This window comes from Rhinopithecus roxellana, chromosome 21 (assembly GCF_007565055.1).
Source record: "Rhinopithecus roxellana isolate Shanxi Qingling chromosome 21, ASM756505v1, whole genome shotgun sequence".
Taxonomy (NCBI): domain Eukaryota; kingdom Metazoa; phylum Chordata; class Mammalia; order Primates; family Cercopithecidae; genus Rhinopithecus; species Rhinopithecus roxellana.
Genome location: NC_044569.1, coordinates 36,714,074 through 36,736,846, shown reverse-complemented (window position 1 = coordinate 36,736,846; position 22,773 = coordinate 36,714,074). Strand labels below are relative to the sequence as shown.

The 22,773-nt window shown below is 43.8% G+C and overlaps 2 protein-coding genes and 1 long non-coding RNA gene across 7 annotated transcripts in view; 1 reads left to right on the top strand and 2 right to left on the bottom strand.

Annotated features, from left to right (window-relative positions):
- MBP (myelin basic protein) overlaps positions 1-2,010 on the top strand; it is a 154,035-nt gene extending 152,025 nt beyond the window's left edge. For all 4 annotated transcript variants that reach the window (XM_010355241.2, XM_010355240.2, XM_030925734.1 and 1 more), the window contains one exon: positions 375-2,010. In XM_010355241.2, coding sequence (XP_010353543.1) covers positions 375-419 — 45 coding nt within the window. In that variant the 3' untranslated portion in view covers positions 420-2,010. The remainder of the gene's footprint in view (positions 1-374) is intronic.
- On the bottom strand, positions 2,010-10,079 carry LOC115895459. Its single transcript, XR_004055628.1, has 3 exons — positions 9,981-10,079; positions 3,370-3,531; positions 2,010-2,362 (listed from the first exon to the last, which is right to left on the bottom strand). It is a non-coding gene; the product is annotated as an uncharacterized LOC115895459 (long non-coding RNA).
- A 3,787-nt stretch (positions 10,080-13,866) lies between these two features.
- The window catches only part of ZNF236 (zinc finger protein 236), a 146,736-nt gene continuing 137,829 nt past the window's right edge, over positions 13,867-22,773 (bottom strand). The window contains exon 31 of one of the 2 annotated variants that reach the window (XM_030925731.1): positions 13,867-16,373. In XM_030925731.1, coding sequence (XP_030781591.1) covers positions 16,249-16,373 — 125 coding nt within the window. In that variant the 3' untranslated portion in view covers positions 13,867-16,248. The remainder of the gene's footprint in view (positions 16,374-22,773) is intronic. The other variant, XM_030925730.1, reaches the window with a different exon arrangement.

Genomic DNA, 22,773 nt, shown 5'->3' with positions numbered 1-22,773 from the left:
CCCCCAGTCGCTCTGGAATCTCTGGCTGAAGAGACGAAGTGCTCCTTCAAAGCCAAGCAATGAGCGGTTACACCTTCACCCACAGAAGAGCAGTGTTGTGGCACAGAAGCGTCGTGATGCCAGGCACCCCTCCCTGGGGCCTGGGAATCAGATGCCAGAGAATCTTTCTCACAGAACTGAAAATTCAATTAGCATTTGCTGAGGGAGGTCGGGAGAAAAGGAATGAGAAGACGAACACTCCGTGGTGCCGTTTCTGTTAGCAGATGAGAGAGACACCCAGGGGCTCAGCACCCACCTGGGACCACAGCAGAGGGATGCTGGTGTGGGAGGACTCCGCGGTGCTCTCATCCTAACTCCTTTTTCTTCCTTTTCAGGGAGGAAGAGATAGTCGCTCTGGATCACCCATGGCTAGACGCTGAAAACCCACCTGGTTCCGGAATCCTGTCCTCAGCTTCTTAATATAACTGCCTTAAAACTTTAATCCCATTTGCCCCCATTACCTAGTTAGAGCAGATGACCTCTCCCCTAATGCCTGTGGAGTTGTGCACGTCCTAGGGTCAGGCACACGGCAGCCTACCGGCAATTTCTGGCCAACAGTTAAATGAAGCAAATGAAAACAGAAAACAGTTCAAACTGTCACTTTCTGTGTGAAGGTCGCATTCCTTACCCCACAGTGCGCCCCCAGACACTCATGGGTCTTCAGGGGGCCAGGTGCACAGGCGTCCCTCCACGTTCACCCCTCCACCCTTGGACTTTCTTTTCGCCGTGGCTGTGACACCCTTGCGCTTTTGCTGGGCACTGCAGTGGAGGCACACAGCTGCAGAGACAGAGGACGTGGGTGGCAGAGAGGACTGTTGACATCCAAGCTTCCTTTGTTTTTTTTTTCTGTCCTTCTCTCACCTCCTAAAGTGGACTTCATTTTTCCTAACAGGATTAGACAGTCAAGGAGTGGCTTACTACATGTGGGAGCTTTTGGTACGTGACATGCGGGCTGGGCAGCTGTTAGAGTCCAACGTGGGGCAGCACAGAGAGCGGGGCATGCCCCCAGGTCGTGGCTGCCCACACACCCCAATTAGCTGAATTCGCGTGTGGCAGAGGGAGGAAAAGGAGGCAAATGTGGGCTGGGCAATGGCCTCACACAGGAGACAGGGTCTTCCTGGAGATTTGGTGATGGAGATGTCAAGCAGGCGGCCTCTGGACGTCACTGTTGCCCTGCATGGTGGCCCCAGAGCAGCCTCTATGAACAACCTCGTTTCCAAACCAAAGCCCACAGCCGGAGAGTCCAGGAAGACTTGCACACTCAGAGCAGAAGGGTAGGAGTCCTCTGGACAGCCTCGCAGCCGCGCCAGTCACCCTTAGACACTGGCTGTGACGGTGATGGGGCGTGCAGGCAGCGGCAGTGCACAGTGGCCAGCACTAACCCTCCAAGAAGATAACCGGCTCATCCACCTCCTCCCAGAAGACGCGTCGTAGCGAGTAGGCACAGGCGTGCACCTGCTCCCGAATTACTCACCGAGACACACGGGCTGAGCGGACGGCCCCGTGGAGACAGAGAAGAGCTCTTCTGACCACATCCTTCCTAACACCTGCTGACATCTCCTTTTGCTCCTCCCTCCCTAACCTACTGACCCACCTTTTGATTTTAGCGCACCCATGATACGCCTTCCAAAGAGCCCCACGCTGGCATCACCCTCCCCGAGGATGAAGATGAGTAGTCAGCGTGATGCCAAAACGCGTCTTCTTAATCCCACTCTAATTCTGAATGTTTTGTGTGGGCTTAATATCATGTCTATTAATATACAGCCTCGAAGATGAGAGGGTTACACAAAGAACAAAACTCCAGACACAAACCCCCAAATTTTTCAGCAGAAACACTCTGCGTGGCTGAGCTGAGGTCGGCTCTGCCATCCATACATGGCCGCACCGAACAGCACGTGCTGTGACGATGGCTGAATGGAAAGTGTACACTGTTCCTGAATATTGAAATAAAACAATAAACTTTTAATGGTATTTGCATGGATGTCTTCTTTCATGTTCTGGGCTGGAGTACACAGGCCCACATCAAGCGAGAGCCAGGTCTGCAGAGCTGCAGAGCTGATGTGACTTGGTGCCTCTGGGTCTTGAGGCAGGGCTGCCTGGTGGTGCCTGTTGGAGGGGTGTCCTCATCAGAGGGTCTATGGCTACTGAAGAAAGTGGAACAGAGGTAGTTGTAGGGCACTGATTCTCTCACCAGGAAAAATATACTTACTGTCTCTGAAGACAAGCTTCCAAGTCTCTCTGTGTTCTGCTGTGTTGCTAGTGTACATACCCTGCAGATGTGAACCCGGGAGGCTTGAACGATTTCCCCTTGCCACCTTTTTCTCTGAAAGCATGAAAGAGTGTGAAGCGATGTTTTACTTATAGTTGCCTTTGGTTACAATAATTTTTCTTCAAAAAGATAGACGAAAGTCTCTTTCGTTTTTTCTTTTTCTTTTTTTTTGAGACAGGATCTTACTTTGTCACCCAGGTTGGAGTGCAGTGGTGCAGTCTTGGCTCACTGCAGCCTCAACCTCCCAGGCTCAAGCTATCCTCCTGCCAAAGCCTCCCATGTAGCTGGGACTACAGGTGCGTACCACCACACCCAGCTAATTTTTGTATTTTTTGTAGAGACAGGATCTCGCCATGTTGCCCAGGCTAGTCTCATCCTGACCTCAAGCGGATCTGCCCACCTCAGCCTCCCAAAGTGCTAGGATTACAGGAGTGAGCCACCACACCCAGCCTTTGTTTTGCTTTTAATGGAACCCCCAGTTCCCTTCTGTGTCTCAGCAGCAGCTGTGAGAAATGCTCTGCATTTGTGACCTTTGCGGAGGGGAACTTCCATGCTGACTGAGGGTAGGAGTACATGCTCCTGTTTCCCAGGGGTCAGACAGCCGCAGACTCCAGCATGAGGAGCAAGTGTGAGAAGCTTGGGACTATGACTGCATTCATTGCAATAGCGGGAAAAACCGCCGAGGCTGGAGGCATGGCCGCCTGAGCTCGCCTGGCAGGCACGGCAGACAGAAAGCCCACGTCCACCGGCTACACTTCTCCGCCCAGACCCCTTCCAACTGAGGAATTTGGAAAATCATGCAAAGATAATTACATTTTAAAAACTGTATTCTTTTCATTGGCAAGTCTATCTTAATGTAACATATGTGGAAAATGCATTAGAAGACAAACCAAGGGTACATCGTAAGCTAGCTTTTACCATGACAGTACAATACTTGGTTGAGTATTTTAAAATAAAACACAGCAAGACAGGAACTAAGCCAGGGAGCTTGTGTGCTCACTGAACACTTCCCTGAAGCGGTCTGCCTACTTTCTCCTGAAGGTGACTGGAAATTAACTCACCAGGCTGAGAGCCAAGAAGAGGGGCTGCTGGAGCCCCAGCCTCATGGACGCAGACGCCCTTCCCCACCATCCGCGCAGGCTGTCAGGACCTTCCCCATGGCCCGCACAGGTTGCCAGGACCACGGTCAGTAGAGGCTAGAGGCGCCATGAGGGTCTGTGGAACTGAACATAGAAAGCCATAGTGATCACGCTTCCATCTGCACAGCCACACCCTGCCATTCAGTGCTGGCCTGCCCATCTGTAGGGGCAGGGAACGTGTATGAAATTAATAGAACAGTCTCTGAGCTTGGAGCGTGAAGTACCTGGCATGGAGGAAATGAAATTTCTACAGAGGGCTGACGATGAGGAGCCAGTCAAGAAGTGAGCACAGCAGGTGCTGGTTTAGCCCAGGAGACACCGTGGTGAATGATTCTGCCTGGGCCATGAACTATAAATTGGAATTGGGACTATGTGAGAAGAAAGAACCAGGGACTGAGGGAGAAACTATAGAACAGTGAGTGAAAAGTTCTCTCACAGCAATTTTTACAGAAGAGAGCGAAGCCATCAGTTCATGTTGGGTGTTTGTTTGTTAGTCTGCTTAGGAAGCCACAAGAGAATGCTACAAACTGGGTGGCTTAAACAACAGACAGTTATTTTCTCAGTTCTAGAGGCTGTAAGTCCAAGATCAAGGTGTCGGTTTCTGGTGAGGCCTCTCTCCTTTGCTTGCAGACGGCTGCCTTCTTGCTGCATCCTCACATGGCAGAGAGAGTGGCCTCACGTGTCTCTTTCTCATCTAAGGACACCAGTCTTACTGGATAAGAGCCCTGGTCTTATGACCTCATTTAACCTGAATTCCCTCCTTAAAGCCCCTATCTCCAACCTGAATTCCCTCCCTAAAGCCCCTGTCTCCAAACACAGTTGCATTGGGAGAGCTTCAAAACACACATTTTGGGAGGACACAGTTCCATCTATAACAGAAATATATTTTCCCTCATGCAACAACAAAATATTTTCTAAGCCACTATTTGGCAAGATGTTATAATTAAATCCAAGACTCTGCAGTATTCTTGCCTCTTTCTCAAAAAAAAGACAATATGAAGTGAAGCACGTTGGCATATTTCTCTATTGTGATTCCTCTATTGTAAACAGTAGTCACTGAAATCCTAAATGATGCGGTATGAAGGCAAGGTCGACCCAGCAGCACAGGCGAGACTGTGTTAAACCAGCCTACAGTTGTGTTAACCCTACAGCACAAGACGCCGGAGCAACTCCCTGTGACCGCAATGCCATAGAAGGAAAATGAGTGGTCTGTTTTTTTTCAGAAACAGCCTGATTTCAATTGGCACTCTCATCCACCTTCTAGGAAACTCCAACCTTGTCTCAGTGAGGCAGGCCAGGGCTGCTCCTCCTACACCCCCTTACCTCGACTTCCCACCACCAGGAAATGGTTTGTTCATCCAGCTCCGGAATCTTACAAGCGCCTGGAGTCAAGACTCCAGGGCATCCATAAAATAGTGACTCCTTCCACTACCTCCAGCACCAGCCAGGGCCCCTCCACCTCTCAGCTAAGTTCCTGCTTCTGATTTAAAGTTCATGTGAAAACTAGAGATGACCCTGAGTCGGAATCTACCTTCCAATGTGGTGGCCAGGCTATTAGCTCACCAGGGGTCAGCAGCCTGCCTGCCTGCCTTACCTCAGGTTGTGGCAAAAGCCCTTAAGAGCATGCCCCTGCCACACAGGTTGGGCAGCTTTCAGGTCTCCTGGCAGACAGTTTCATCTGTACCATGGCAAGCAAACTTCAGAGCTATAAGCAATACCAGGCTATGGCAAGTGTGGTGTGCTAGGAAGACACCGTCACTCAGACATGGGCAGCACGCGAGTGGGGTCTATGGAGGCCTGCACATGGAGAGTTCTCAGTTCTTGCCTTACAGCTTTTCAGTAAGCTTGAAACTGCTGAAGAAGAAGAAGAAGAAAGAAGAAAGAAGAAAGAAGAAGGCTGAGCACGGTGGCTCACGCCTGTAATCCCAGCACTTTGGGAGGCCGAAGTGGGCAGATCACCTGAGGTCAGGAGTTCAAGATCAGCCTGGCCAACATGGTGACACCCCGTCTCTACTAAAAATATAAAAATTGGCCAGGTACAGTGATGCGTGCCTGTAATCCCAGCTATTCGGGAGGCTGAGGCAGGAGAATCACTTGAACCCGGGAGGCGGAGGTTGCAGTGAGCTGAGATGACGCCACTGCACTCCAGCCTGGGCAACAGAGCAAGACTCTGTCTCAAAAAGAAAAAAAAGAAAAAAAGAAAAGAAAGGACAAAGACTCAGCATCACTAGAGAAAGACTCAGCATCACTAGAGAAAGACTCAGCATCACTAGAGAAAGACTCAGCATCACTAGAGAAAGACTCAGCATCACTAGAGAAAGACTCAGCATCACTAGAGAAAGACTCAGCATCACTAGAGAAAGACTCAGCATCACTAGAGAAAGACTCAGCATCACTAGAGAAAGACTCAGCATCACTAGAGAAAGACTCAGCATCACTAGAGAAAGACTCAGCATCACTAGAGAAAGACTCAGCATCACTAGAGAAAGACTCAGCATCACTAGAGAAAGACTCAGCATCACTAGAGAAAGACTCAGCATCACTAGAGAAAGACTCAGCATCACTAGAGAAAGACTCAGCATACTAGAGAAAGACTCAGCATCACTAGAGAAAGACTCAGCATCACTAGAGAAAGACTCAGCATACTAGAGAAAGACTCAGCATCACTAGAGAAAGACTCAGCATCACTAGAGAAAGACTCAGCATCACTAGAGAAAGACTCAGCATCACTAGAGAAAGACTCAGCATCACTAGAGAAAGACTCAGCATCACTAGAGAAAGACTCAGCATCACTAGAGAAGACTCAGCATCACTAGAGAAAGACTCAGCATCACTAGAGAAAGACTCAGCATCACTAGAGAAAGACTCAGCATCACTAGAGAAAGACTCAGCATCACTAGAGAAAGACTCAGCATCACTAGAGAAAGACTCAGCATCACTAGAGAAAGACTCAGCATCACTAGAGAAAGACTCAGCATCACTAGAGAAAGACTCAGCATCACTAGAGAAAGACTCAGCATCACTAGAGAAAGACTCAGCATCACTAGAGAAAGACTCAGCATCACTAGAGAAAGACTCAGCATCACTAGAGAAAGACTCAGCATCACTAGAGAAAGACTCAGCATCACTAGAGAAAGACTCAGCATCACTAGAGAAAGACTCAGCATCACTAGAGAAAGACTCAGCATCACTAGAGAAAGACTCAGCATACTAGAGAAAGACTCAGCATCACTAGAGAAAGACTCAGCATCACTAGAGAAAGACTCAGCATACTAGAGAAAGACTCAGCATCACTAGAGAAAGACTCAGCATACTAGAGAAAGACTCAGCATACTAGAGAAAGACTCAGCATCACTAGAGAAAGACTCAGCATCACTAGAGAAAGACTCAGCATACTAGAGAAAGACTCAGCATACTAGAGAAAGACTCAGCATACTAGAGAAAGACTCATCACTAGAGAAAGACTCAGCATCACTAGAGAAAGACTCAGCATACTAGAGAAAGACTCAGCATCACTAGAGAAAGACTCAGCATACTAGAGAAAGACTCAGCATACTAGAGAAAGACTCAGCATACTAGAGAAAGACTCAGCATCACTAGAGAAAGACTCAGCATCACTAGAGAAAGACTCAGCATCACTAGAGAAAGACTCAGCATCACTAGAGAAAGACTCAGCATCACTAGAGAAAGACTCAGCATACTAGAGAAAGACTCAGCATCACTAGAGAAAGCTCAAGCAGCACTAGAGAAAGACTCAGCATCACTAGAGAAGACTCAGCATCACTAGAGAAAGACTCAGCATCACTAGAGAAAGAATCAGCATCACTAGAGAAAAGACTCAGCATCACTGAGAAAGACTCAGCATCACTAGAGAAAGACTCAGCATCACTAGAGAAAGACTCAGCATACACTAGAGAAAGACTCAGCATCACTAGAGAAAGACTCAGCATCACTAGAGAAAGACTCAGCATCACTAGAGAAAGACTCAGCATCACTAGAGAAAGACTCAGCATCACTAGAGAAAGACTCAGCATCACTAGAGAAAGACTCAGCATCACTAGAGAAAAGACTCAGCATCACTAGAGAAAAGACTCAGCATCACTAGAGAAAGACTCAGCATCACTAGAGAAAGACTCAGCCATTACTAGAGAAAGACTCAGCATACTAGAGAAAGACTCAGCATACTAGAGAAAGACTCAGCATACTAGAGAAAGACTCAGCATACTAGAGAAAGACTCAGCATACTAGAGAAAGACTCAGCATACTAGAGAAAGACTCAGCATACTAGAGAAAGACTCAGCATCACTAGAGAAAGACTCAGCATACTAGAGAAAGACTCAGCATTACTAGAGAAAGACTCAGCACTAGAGAAAGACTCAGCATACTAGAGAAAGACTCAGCATCACTAGAGAAAGACTCAGCATACTAGAGAAAGACTCAGCATACTAGAGAAAGACTCAGCATACTAGAGAAAGACTCAGCATTCACTAGAGAAAGACTCAGCATACTAGAGAAAGACTCAGCATCACTAGAGAAAGACTCAGCATCACTAGAGAAAGACTCAGCATACTAGAGAAAGACTCAGCATCACTAGAGAAAGACTCAGCATACTAGAGAAAGACTCAGCATCACTAGAGAAAGACTCAGCATTACTAGAGAAAGACTCAGCATACTAGAGAAAGACTCAGCATACTAGAGAAAGACTCAGCATCACTAGAGAAAGACTCAGCATACTAGAGAAAGACTCAGCATCACTAGAGAAAGACTCAGCATACTAGAGAAAGACTCAGCATACTAGAGAAAGACTCAGCATACTAGAGAAAGACTCAGCATACTAGAGAAAGACTCAGCATACTAGAGAAAGACTCAGCATACTAGAGAAAAGCAGCATCACTAGAGAAAGACTCAGCATTACTAGAGAAAGACTCAGCATACTAGAGAAAGACTCAGCATACTAGAGAAAGACTCAGCATACTAGAGAAAGACTCAGCATACTAGAGAAAGACTCAGCATTACTAGAGAAAGACTCAGCATACTAGAGAAAGACTCAGCATACTAGAGAAAGACTCAGCATCACTAGAGAAAGACTCAGCATACTAGAGAAAGACTCAGCATACTAGAGAAAGACTCAGCATACTAGAGAAAGACTCAGCATACTAGAGAAAGACTCAGCATACTAGAGAAAGACTCAGCATACTAGAGAAAGACTCAGCATACTAGAGAAGACTCAGCATACTAGAGAAAGACTCAGCATTACTAGAGAAAGACTCAGCATACTAGAGAAAGACTCAGCATTACTAGAGAAAGACTCAGCATACTAGAGAAAGACTCAGCATACTAGAGAAAGACTCAGCATACTAGAGAAAGACTCAGCATACTAGAGAAAGACTCAGCATACTAGAGAAAGACTCAGCATACTAGAGAAAGACTCAGCATACTAGAGAGAGAGAAAGACTCAGCATTACTAGAGAAAGACTCAGCATTACTAGAGAAAGACTCAGCATTACTAGAGAAAGACTCAGCATTACTAGAGAAAGACTCAGCATTACTAGAGAAAGACTCAGCATTACTAGAGAAAGACTCAGCATTACTAGAGAAAGACTCAGCATTACTAGAGAAAGACTCAGCATTACTAGAGAAAGACTCAGCATTACTAGAGAAAGACTCAGCATTACTAGAGAAAGACTCAGCATTACTAGAGAAGACTCAGCATTACTAGAGAAAGACTCAGCATTACTAGAGAAAGACTCAGCATTACTAGAGAAAGACTCAGCATTACTAGAGAAAGACTCAGCATTACTAGAGAAAGACTCAGCATTACTAGAGAAAGACTCAGCATTACTAGAGAAAGACTCAGCATTACTAGAGAAAGACTCAGCATTACTAGAGAAAGACTCAGCATTACTAGAGAAAGACTCAGCATTACTAGAGAAAGACTCAGCATTACTAGAGAAAGACTCAGCATTACTAGAGAAAGACTCAGCATTACTAGAGAAAGACTCAGCATTACTAGAGAAAGACTCAGCATTACTAGAGAAAGACTCAGCATTACTAGAGAAAGACTCAGCATTACTAGAGAAAGACTCAGCATTACTAGAGAAAGACTCAGCATTACTAGAGAAAGACTCAGCATTACTAGAGAAAGACTCAGCATTACTAGAGAAAGACTCAGCATTACTAGAGAAAGACTCAGCATTACTAGAGAAAGACTCAGCATTACTAGAGAAAGACTCAGCATTACTAGAGAAAGACTCAGCATTACTAGAGAAAGACTCAGCATTACTAGAGAAAGACTCAGCATTACTAGAGAAAGACTCAGCATTACTAGAGAAAGACTCAGCATTACTAGAGAAAGACTCAGCATTACTAGAGAAAGACTCAGCATTACTAGAGAAAGACTCAGCATTACTAGAGAAAGACTCAGCATTACTAGAGAAAGACTTAGCATTACTAAAGCTGAGAAAGATTTAGCATTACTAAAGCTGAGAAACATGATTGAAAGGTAACTAGAAAATGTACATGGTGAAGAGTACCTTGAGCCAGGGGCAGTGGTCCCACGCATACTTTCAGCTGCTCAGGAGGCCAAGGCGGGGAGATCACTTGAAGCCACGACATTGAGACCAGCCTGGCTAACATAGCATGACCCTGTCTCCAACAAAATAATAAAAATTAGTTGGGTATGGGGTATGCACCGGTAGTCCCAGCTACTCGGCAGGCTGAGGTGGGAGGATCACTGAATTCAGGAGGTCGAGGCTGCAGTGAGCTATGATCTGCACTCCCGCCTGGGTGACAAAGTGAGACCCTACCTCAAAAATAAAAGGAGCATCTCAGGGCAGATGGCCACCTGTTGTCCATCTCTACCCAGAACTACTAAAACATTGGCTGAGATAACATTAAGTGAGCCGTCTCATGTTAAACACAGAATTTCTTTCTTATAGAGCTTGGTTACCAAGGTAACCAATGACCTCTTTGTTCTAATTTCTAAAATAGTAACGTAAAACTCTCTTCATTGGCCCAGACTAATAACACTGGGGAAGCATCCGTTCATTGGTAGAAGGGGCGTGTGAGGCGTCTCTGTGGGTGTGCACTGTCATCTGTCATTTTTTCTGTAGGGCCTTAAGGGATTGAATGTTTTAAAGGTGCCAGGTCACAAGAGAAGGTCCTCAATGATGGGGGCAGCACTGTGAGTGGTATGGCATAATCAGTAACATTTATTTTAACAACTTCCACGCATATCCTAAGCTGAACTAGAGCTGACCACAGAGTCAGCAGCCATGAGCATCCCAGGTTCTCCCCACTTTCCTTTCAGGACAGCCTGCCAGCCTCCTGGCTGCTGGCAGAAGACGTGGGCTCCTGGGTGACAAAGGGGATTTTACTCACAGTAACGGCAGCAGCAAGAAGGTCAGCATTTGTTTGAACATCTGAGGCCCCAGTCCTGAAGCGCGACGCAAAGTGGGCCAGTGGACGCCTGCACGCACGCCTGCCTCGCAGCGCGGGGAGCACACAGCACACTTGCAGGTACAAGCCTCTGCCTGTGCTTAAGGGACAGCACTCTATTTGCTGTCACAGGGAGTCCAGCCTCTGGGTAACATTCACCTGGAAAAGTACCACCAATAGTTGAGACAATCCATCGTAGTGGGAATACACTTTTTATAATTTGATAGTTTTGTTTAAAAAAAAAAAAAAAAAGCCCTTCCCTCACCCACTCTATTTCAAAAACCATCAGAGCAATATGCCTCCTACAAACAAACAAGCAAGCAAAGAGAACAGTAAAGCCATTTCTTACCATTCCATCTTAGCCACATTCAGGAAGTCAACATCACTTTAATTTTTTCAGTCCACAAATATCTGGAGTCCCTACTCAGTGCCAGGAATAAGGTGATCCAAGAAAACATATATTGTAATTTTTTGTTTCAACAGGATGATGACTCTCCATTACAAACTTCTCTAACAGTTTGGAAATGTAAGGCATACTAAACTAGATGAATATATCTTTACAAAGAGCCTGATGATATACAATAACTCCATGGGTGCTTCTGGGAAGTCCAGAATCTGGCACCTCTCATGAACAGACACTGATATTATGATGGATGTGCACTGCATGTCAAGTCACTCTTTAATAGCTTTCAAACAAGAGAGAAAGCAGAGAGCAGGAACCTGGGACATCCTCCAGGATTTAAATGCCCTGGGCTTGAACATGTTGCCAATTCAGCATTGTTCTATTGTGTTAAGCCATGGCAAACGTGACCTAGAGGAAGTGTCCACCTTTCAACAGTGATAACTCACGCAAAACTCAAAGAAGTAAATATACAGGAGTTTTAAAATAATACAAAAGCTATTTTTATTATTTTTAAAGCCAGCACAGTGGCTTTTGGCATCACTATCCATTTCTAATACAAAACTGGATTAAATAAATATCATCCAATGTATAAATAGACCATGAAACAATTGTGAAGATAAAAAGAGAATTCTTCCGTAAATAAGAAAATTAACTTTAAAATTTTCTTTAGTGGTGAATCAAGAACGAATCCCGATGTCACTTTAGAATTTGTCAACTATGATACAAATCTTGATTGAATACAAAAGTCTTCATGCTGTAAAAAGTGTTACACGTAAAAGATTAAATAGAAAAATCTCTTCTGACTGCCTATTGCTCCTGCCACTCATACCGATCTTCAGTTTGTAGTACCTGAGTTGTTAGTCATCCACAGAAAGAACTGCCACGATGCCTCTGTGGAGGGAGGGTTAAGTGTGTGCTCATCCGTGCATGGGGGTCTGAGGAGGGGAATCCGTTCGGAGAGAGCCAGCCACCAAACAGGCCGTGTCGCTGGCGAGCCACACCATGACGAAGAACGTGTCTCTGCTGGGAATGTGTGGGCGTCCGGCCCTGGAAAGCTCTGTGGTTCCCACTTTCTCCACAATGACGATGCTCAGTGGCCTTTGGCATATGGTCTTTCATCAACATACGGGAAAGACGTGGAGGCCCCAAGTAGAGATACAGCATTAAATTGGGTTATGGGTACAGGCCTTTTGAAATCGTATTCTAAAAAATCCAAAGTGCCTAAGTTACGTGAACACAGATTAGGTGACACAAAGAGAACTCTTCCGTCAGAAGGATCCATTGCATAATCTCATCTCTGCCTCACTTACTTCCTATGCAGTAGGTCTTGGAAAAGGGATGAAGTCGCAATGATCAACCCTTGGATTAACTTTTTTTAGTGAGGGAAGGGCACGGTATTAATTTTGAAATAAGCTTCAGAAAAAAATGTAAGAAGTAGGAATGAGATAGCCTTAATATACAGTAAAAGGAGTTCTATATATCTTATCTATTTCCTTAAAAAATCTTATGTACATAAATCTTGAAATTGATTTACATGCCAAACTATTTTATCTTGAATATTTCCAAACATAAATCTGTGTGATGGTCATTTCATGTTAAAATGTATATCTTAACGAGTTACAAATATTCTTCTAAAATGAGGAGAACCCACAGCAAGAACAGAAATCCACTTCTACTTTTAACAATCTTGTACCTGTGCTAACACATGCGTCTCTTGCAATAAATGTGATATAAGAGTTCAAAGGAAGACACAGAACACTAGCTATAATTTCAAAATTCAAGTTTCCTTAAAACATTACAATGGGGGAGTGGAAAATATGCACGAAAGAAACATCCCCTAGTTAAGTGCCGGACAAGCACAGAGGTTTCATGTCCCACCAGCAGAACCCTGTCAGGGAGAGGAGAGCAGCGTTCGATGAGCCTCCCGCTGGCCTGGCTGCAAGCCGGCAGATGTCATGTCGTAGGATTTCTTCTATTTAGATACCTTCTAAGCGCCTCAAGTTTTTAAAAGGGGCAAAAGCAGAGCTTGCTGGGGTGGAGTAGCATTTGAATCTGCATGTTTGAAAACATTTCCTCATTTTCATCTATTGCCGTTCTACGGAAATGCAGCCGCTCGGGCATTATCTAGCAGGTGGGACTCCACACCGGCTACCTGCCTCCTGCTTCCTTGGTACCTGCACCCCAGCTTCACGTTCGGTATCTTTGCACAGGCAGTTCATTCTTTCAGCTCCAGTGCTCCATGGTTACTCGAGCACACAAGCGGGATCAAAACACTTAGGAACTTTCAAAAGGTTCCTCAATGACTGGGTGCTGTTGAATACAGCAGCAAATAAAAGGGAACAGGAACAGTTCTGGCACATGCACGGGGCACTGTGCTGACGCCCACGACTCGCTGTCGCAGAGCCATGCCCTGATTTTTAAAGTCTGAAGCCTTTCCAGTGGACACTGCAGGAGTAGACGCCTCTGAACTTCACAGAGGTAAAGGAAAATACCACTAAAGTTTTCTCTTAAAAATCTGAACTTGAAATTAATTTACATGCCAAACTATTTAATCTTATTTTCAAACGAAAAAAATCACATTTCCTAACTTCATCTTTTATTTATAATTATTCCAAAGCAGATATGCTATGATGAGATAGTTCTAAAAATACAGTCTTTATCCTCAAAACCCTGGTTATACATGAGGCTAGAAATCTCTTTTCTAGAATTTTTAAAACAACAAGTAAAATATAAAGATCAACCTGTACCCCACAAAGATTCAAGTAAAATGATGTCTTTTCAAAATCTTGTATTTTCAAGGAATGTTCTGCAAAAAAGCAGCTTTTTATAATTAGGAAGTAAATCAAAATAATACATACAATGTCTTGTGTTTGACTGATAATAAATTGAGAAAAGACACAAAATTGAATTATCGATATTTTCTTTTTCTTTAACCAAAATAAAAGTAGGCTCTAGATTCACCTGTTAAGGCCTTAAACAGTCAATTAACCAATACAATTCACCAAACTAGCTTTCTATACAATTAGGAATTAACCCCTTTTAAAGATGTCCTGAGATGACATTTAATGCTAAAATCAAAATAAATAACCGAGCAAGAACAAAAGTTTAAAATTCCAATAATTTCAACTTTGGGGATATTCGTTCACCAAAATTAATCAACATTTCTAAAATATTTCAATACAAAATTATAAAATAAAAAGTGCATTAAAAGCAGAACCTTTAAAACTCTAGCACAATTACAATGATTCTAAATATGCGTCAGGTTTACACACTGACATTCAAGGAAGGAAACCTCGGGATTGGTAAGAAGTCCAGTATCACAAGAATAAGTCAAATAAGGCTTTTCTTTTTCTTAAAAAAATATACAATACACAAAGCAGTTTGGAAAAGAAGTAATATTATTTAACAATTTTCTGACTTAAATATTTTCACATAACAAAAGTTTTCATATCACCATCAATATTACTTATATACATATGCCAAAAGTGAACAACAACAAAATCAAAAGATGCCCTTTCAAAATAACAGTAAAATGTCTATTTCTTTAGGAATCTGAAACGAGCTCCTCTCTTAATATACAAAGTCCATACAATATTTATAATAAAACTACTCTCTTCTGAAACCAAGGAGGCAATGAGAGAAAATAAAGGCAATTATTTTTCAGGAAAAAAAATAAAACCCAGCTTTATATTACAATGAAAAAGATATCCATTTATTAATAAAATGAATGCAATACTGATCTGAAGTGCTTGTGGGGAGGTGAAACTCAGACGCTCTTTCTGCAATTAGGACGAGTACTTATATTTACAAAATATACTATTCAGCCACACAGAGGCCCATATATCTGTCTATGTACATATGTATTTATATATAGAACATATAAATAATTTCAAAGGAAAAATTAACATGAAGTAAAGAACCTTCCATCTTTGGAATGCTGTAGGAATGGCGTGCACGCACTCTGCCCAGCACGGGTGGGATTTGGTTTGGGACATGTTTAATGTGGCACCATTGACGATACTAAAGAATTCCCTGAAATCAAAAATACATCTGTTTATGCACGAAGAGAAAGTCATGGGGTTTTTACGGATTCTTGGCCTTAAGCTACAGATATACTTCTTATTTGCTGGGGTACACAGGGCCACGGTTGCTTGCTCCTGGCAGACGGTTCTGTGGTTTCCTACCTGCGATGTATGGCTTGTGCTTCTGCAATTATCTAACCCTGGACCTGAACACAGATTGATGCGGTAAGTGTGTCACCAGCCCGTGTGGACAGCTGAATCCTTATTGGTGGGTCAGGTTTACTTGAGTCCCCGTGTTGACGCCCCTCAGACACTGCATTCTTGTAACTAATGATTAAACATTTGTCATGGAGAGAGAATTGGTCCAGCCATCTCTCAAGGTATCAGTTACATTAACTTATGGTAGACTAAAAAGAGTCCATTTTGACTAATTTTCAAAATGCACAGAGAAAAGAGTGGAAAAAACTTCCCTGTGTGTTGTAACATTTTTTTTCGGAACTTCATGCCCCAATCTTAAACTTGCTTTCAAGCTATGCTTCTTATAACCGGAAGCATGAAGGAAAATCTGACGTACTTTTTCCATGTTAGCTTTTTCGTCTTTGCTAATACAAAGAAATCACACTACAATGATAGTAAGACCCAGTTAATTGCTTTGTGAACTAGACGCACTAGCCACGGAGGAGACCAAGGAGGAAACTGCCTACCGTAGTACCTGAGTTCAGTGATTTGTAGACAAAAGAGAACAACGCGGTGACACTTTTCCCAGTTTTTTTCCTATGAGTCTCTGAAAGACAATGATTCTTTAGATAACTTTATAGCTAAAAAACTATTGTGGTAACATTTTTAACACTTGAAGCTTTAAAACAGAGATTTCAAGTGCTTTGCTATTCACAAAATGTAACTTCAGAAACATTCTTAAAGGTGTACTTCCGACTCGCATCAGAAGACGTGGGTGAGGGTCTGCCACTCGCCCGCAGCCTCCTGCACCACCTCCTCCAGGTGGAGGGTCCGACTCAGCTCCTCCCCGTCCTGCTCTGGGTGACCTGCGGACTCCTGCAGAGCTCCTGTCATGCAAAGAAAACACAAGCAGCCTCAGACCTTCCAGAGCACAAAATGACACCCATTTAAATAAAGACTTCCTGGTAAAAAGAGACAAGGAATTTCTAAAATAATTTGCTATTCATTCCAATGAAAAAAGAATAATCTGAGCTGCAAGTTAAACAACTCTGTCGGCAGTAGTTACTGTTAGTGAGTCTGAACGCACACAGAGCACTCGTGATGAGTGCATTCCCAATGAGTGCACTCCCATGACAGCTACGTTAACATAGCATCAGGAATGAGCAATTAATAACCAACACACATGATTTTGTAATAAAAAGGAAAGCAGGAAGCACTACAGTGTTAAAGAGAAAAATTACCCCTTTTTCCTTCGTCAAAAATTCCCCACAATACAGTGTTCTGTCCTTGGGTTCCTTACACATCTAAATGTCAGCCACTGAACACTGCAAGCCGTTGAGCTCCCCTCACAAAGGACACCTCAAACAACCAAAGAACACCTGCAAGCCTCACAGAGCACACCACCACCTCCAACACCAAATCATATAACTCAGAGCACACCACCTCCAACATCAAATCACATAACTCAGAGCACACCACCTCCAACACCAAATCACAAATCTCATAGATCACACCACCTCTAACACCAAATCATGTAACTCAGAGCACACCACCTCCAACACCAAATCACAAATCTCACAGATCACACCACCTCCAACACCAAATCATATAACTCAGAGCACACCACCTCCAACATCAAATCACATAACTCAGAGCACACCACCTCCAACACCAAATCACAAATCTCACAGATCACACCACCTCCAACACCAAATCATGTAACTCAGAGCACACCACCTCCAACATCAAATCACATAACTCAGAGCACACCACCTTCAACACCAAATCACAAATCTCACAGATCACACCACCTCCAACACCAAATCACAAACCTCACAGATCACAGCACCTCCAACAACCAAATCACATAACTCAGAGCACATCACCTCCAACACAAATCACAAATCTCACAGATCACACCACCTCCAACACCGAATCACACAACTCAGAGCACACCACCTCCAACACCAAATCACAAATCTCACAGATCACACCACCTCCAACACCAAATCACAAACCTCACAGATCACAGCACCTCCAACAACCAAATCACATAACTCAGAGCACACTACCCCCAACACCAAATCACATAACTCAGAGCACACTATCTCCAACACCGAATCACAAATCTCACAGATCACACCACCTCCAACACCAACTCACAAATCTCACAGATCACACCACCACCAACACCAAATCACATAACTCAGAGCACACCACCTCCAAAACCAAATCACAAATCTCAGAGCACAACACCTCCAACACCAAATCACAAATCTCACAGATCACACCACCTCCAACAACAAATAACAAATTTCACAGAGCACACCACCACTTCCAACCAAATCACAAACCTCACAGATCACAGCACCTCCAACAAATCACAAATCTCACAGATCACATCACCTTCAACAACCAAATAACACATCTCATGAATCACATCACCTCCAACAACCAAACCACAGATCTCATGGAGCACACCACCTCCAACAACCAAATCACAAATCTCACAGATCACACCACCACTTCTAACAACCAAATAACAAATTTCACTGACCACAGCACCTCCAATTACCAAATAACACATCTCACGAATCACACCACCTCCAACAACCAAACCACAGATCTCACAAATCACACCACCTCCAACAACCAAATCACAGATCTCACGAATCACACCACCTCCAATAACCAAACCACAGATCTCACAGATCACATCACCTTCAACAACCAAATAACACATCTCATGAATCACATCACCTCCAACAACCAAACCACAGATCTCATGAAGCACACCACCTCCAACAACCAAATCACAAATCTCACAGATCACACCACCACTTCCAACAACCAAAGAACAAATTTCACTGATCACAGCACCTCCAATAACCAAAAAACACATCTCACAAATCACACCACCTCCAACAACCAAACCACAGATCTCACGAATCACACCACCTCCAACAACCAAACCACAGATCTCACGAATCACACCACCTCCAACAACCAAATCACAAATCTCACTAATCACACCACCTCCAACAACCAAACCACAGATCTCACAGATCACATCACCTTCAACAACCAAATAACACATCTCACGAATCACATCACCTCCAACAACCAAACCACAGATCTCATGGAGCACACCACCTCCAACAACCAAATCACACCCGCAAAATGCATGAGCACCCCAAGGGGTATACTCAGACTTTAACATTTCTAGATCCTTGCACAGCTACTGCCACCCTCTGAAACCTAGTCTAGTTCATTTGTTGTCATTCCTTCCTCAGAGATGGATGGTACTGCTAGATTCTGTGTAGGAAACAAAGATGAACAAGAGACAGACAGGCAGTAGGATCACACCCCAATATCCACACCCTGAAAGGCACGAACATTAGCCAATCAAGAGAGAAACCAAGGCCCACATGTTGTCTGTGCCAGGTCAACAGGATGCAGACAGGAGCACTTGGTGCAGATTCTGTTTTCTCTGTGCCCCTGAGTACCGAGATAGCACCTGAACTGCACGCTGCAGGAAAAGGGGCTTCCAGACATGCTGTGAAGACAGACAGAGATGCTATTCTGGGCCTCTGACTGCCCAGGTGCTGACAGCCCCTACAGAAAGCTCTGTCCAGTGAGAAACCAGCTGCTCAGAAATGCTGTGCTTGCTGAGGTTCTGGGCTGCCATTTTACTCCAATAAATTTCTGCGTCCTTCCCAAAATATATCATAAATTTAATCTAATCAAATTTGTGTGTGTGTGTGTGTGTGTCTGTGTGTGAAAGGGGCAGTCCATAGCCAGGTTCAACAACTGCATACACTAAGTATTAAAGTAACAAAAGCACAGGCTTCCAGAGATCATAGTGGATGGGAGGCAGGACTAGACTCAGGGACAGAGCAGCATGTGGAGGCTCACACTGTGAATTTTTGCCCCAGGACAACTAGGGGAATAAGTCAGGAAACCTGAAAGAACCCACAGACTCTCTGAAGGAAGTGGATTGCTCCTGCAGGACCCAGGAGACACCCCAAATACTCAGCCACAGCAAGACCCGCCCAAGGAGAGTCTGAGCTCAGACACGCATAGCCCAGCCCCCACCCAGTGGTCCTTCTCTACCCACCCTGGCAGCGGAAGACAAAGGGCAGATATTCTTGGGAGGTCTAGGGCCCCGCCCACTGCCTGTTCCTCCCTATACTACCATAGCTGATGTGCTCTGGAAAGCACCACCTCCCGGCAGGAGGCCAACCAGTGCAAAAATAGAGCATTAAACCACCAAAGCTAAGAACCCTCACAGAGTCCATCTCACCACCCTGCCACCTCCACTGGAACAGGTGCCAGTATCCACAGCTGAGAGACCACAGATGGTTCACATCACAGGACTCTGTGCAGACAACCCCCAGTACCAGCCTGGAGCCGGCTAGACTTGCTGGGCAGCTAGACCAAGAAGAAAGGTAACAATCACTACAGCTCTGTTCTCAGGGAGCCACAGCCACAGGAAAAGGTGGACAGTACTAAATCAAGAGAACACCCCGTAGGACCAAAGAATCTGAACAACAGCCTTCAGCCCTAGACCTTCCCTCTGACAGAGCCTACTCAAATGAAAAGGAACCAGAAAACCAACTCTGGTAATATGACAAAACAAGGCTCTTTAACACCCCCCAAAAATCACACTAGCTCACCAGCAATGGATCCAAACCAAGAAGAAATCCTCAATTTACCTGAAAAACAATTCAGGAAGTTAGTTATTAAGCTAATCAGGAAGGCACCAGAGAAAGGTGTAGCCAAAGGTAAGGAAATAAAAAAACGATACAAGGGTGAAGGGAGAAATATTCAATGAAATTGATAGCATAAATTAAAAAATAAGGAAAACTTCAGGAAACAATAGACATAGAAATGCAAAATGCTCTGAAAAGTCTCAGCAATAGAACAGAACAAGGAGAAGAAAGAAATTCAGAGCTCGAAGACAAGATCTTCAAATTAACCTAATCCAACAAAGACAAAGGAAAAAGAAGAAGAAAATATGAACAAAGCCTCCAAGAAGTCTGGGGATTATGTTAAATGACCAAACCTAAGAATAATCGGCATTCCTGAGGGAGAAGAGAAATGTAAAAGTTTGGAAAACATATTTGGGGGAATAATCGAGGAAAACTTCCCCAGCCTTGCTAGAGACCTAGACATCCAAATACAAGAAGCACAAACAACACCTGGGAAATTCATCGCAAAAAGATCAGTGCTTAGCCACAGCAACAGCAGCTAAAAAAGCAGAGGGACGTTATATAATGATAAAAGGCCTTGTCCAACAGGAAAATACCAGAATCCTAAACATACATGCACCTAACACTGGAACTCCCAAATTTATAAAACAATTACTAACAGATCTAAGAAATGAGATAGGCAGCAACACAATAACAGTGGGACACTTCAATACTCCACTGACAGCACTAGACAGTTCATCAAGACAGAAAGTCAAAAAAGAAACAACGGATTTAAACTATACCTTGAACAAACGGACTTAACAGATATATATATATAACATTCCATCCAACAACTGCAGAATACACATTGTATTCAACAGCACATGGAACTTTCTCCAAGACAGACCATATGATAGGCCACAAAATGAGCCTCAATAAATTTAAGAAAATGGAAATTATATCAAGCACTCTCTCAGACCACAGTGGAATAAAACTGGAAATAAATTCCAAAAAGAACCTTTGAAACCATGCAAATACACGAAAATTCAATAACCTGCTCCTGAATGATGACTGGGTGAAAAATGAAATCAAGATAGAAATTAAAAAATTATTCGAACTGAACGACAATAGTGACACAACCTATCATAACCTCTGGGATACAGCAAAGGCAGTGCTAGGAGGAAAGTTCATCACCCTAAATGTCTACATCAAGCCTGCAAGAGCACACACAGACAATCTAAGGTCACACCTCAAGGAACTAGAGAAATAAGAATAAACCAAAACCAAACCCACAGAAGAAAGGAAATAACCAAGATCAGAGCAGAACTAAATGAAATTGAAACAAACAAAAGATAAAATGAAACAAAAAGCTGGTTCGGTGAAAAGATAAATAAAACTGATACACCATTAGCAAGATGAAGAAGAGAGGAAATCCAAATAAGCTCAGTAAGAAGCAAAACGGGAGATATCACAACTGACACCACAGAATATAAAAGATCACTGAGGCCGGGCGCGGTGGCTCACGCCTCTAATCCCAGCACTTTGGGAGGCCAAGGCAGGCGGATAAAGAGGTCAGGAGATGGAGACCATCCTGACTAACACGATGAAACCCCGTCTCTACTAAAAACACAAAAAATTAGCCGGGCGCAGTGACGGGCGCTTGTAGTCCCAGCTGCTCAGGAGGCTGTGGCAGGAGAATGGCATGAACCCGGGAGGTGGAGCTTGCAGTGAGCCGAGATTGCTCCACTGCACTCCAGCCTGGGCGACAGAGTGAGACTCCGTCTCAAAAAAAAAAAAAAAGAAGATCATTCAAGGCTACTATGAACACCTTTACACACATCAACTAGAAAACCTGGAAGAGACGGATACATTCCTGGAAAGAGACAACCCTCCTAGCTTAAATCAGGAAGAACCAGATACCCTGATCAGACCACTAACAAGCAGCAAGATTGAAATGGTAATTTAAAAATTACCAACAAAAAAAGTCCATGACCAGATGAATTCACAGCAGAATTCTACCAGGCATTCAAAGGAGAATTGGTACCAATTCCACAAGACAGAGGAAAAGAGAACTCTCCCTAAATCATTCTCTGGAGCCAGTATCACCCAAATACCGAAACCAAGAAAGGTCATAACCAAAAAAGAAAACTACAGACCATTATCCCTGATGAACACAGATGCTAAAATCCTTAACAAAATACTAGCGAACCAAATCCAACACATATCAAAAAGATTCTCCACCATATGATCAAGTGGGTTTCATACCAGGGATGCAGGAATGGTTAAATATACACAAGTCGATAAACGTGATACACCACATAAACAGAATTAAAAACAAAAATCAGATGATCATTTCTACAGATGCAGAAAAAGCATTAGGCAAAATCCAGCATCACTTTATGATTAAAACTCCCAGGAAAACCAGCATCCAAGGGACATACCTCAATAATAAAAGCCATCTATGACAAGCCCACAGCCAACATAATACTGAACGATGAAAAGTTAAAAGCATTCCCTCTGAGAACTGAAACAAGACAAGGATGCACACTCTCACCACTCCTCTTCAACATAGCAGTGGAAGTCCTAGCCAGAGCAA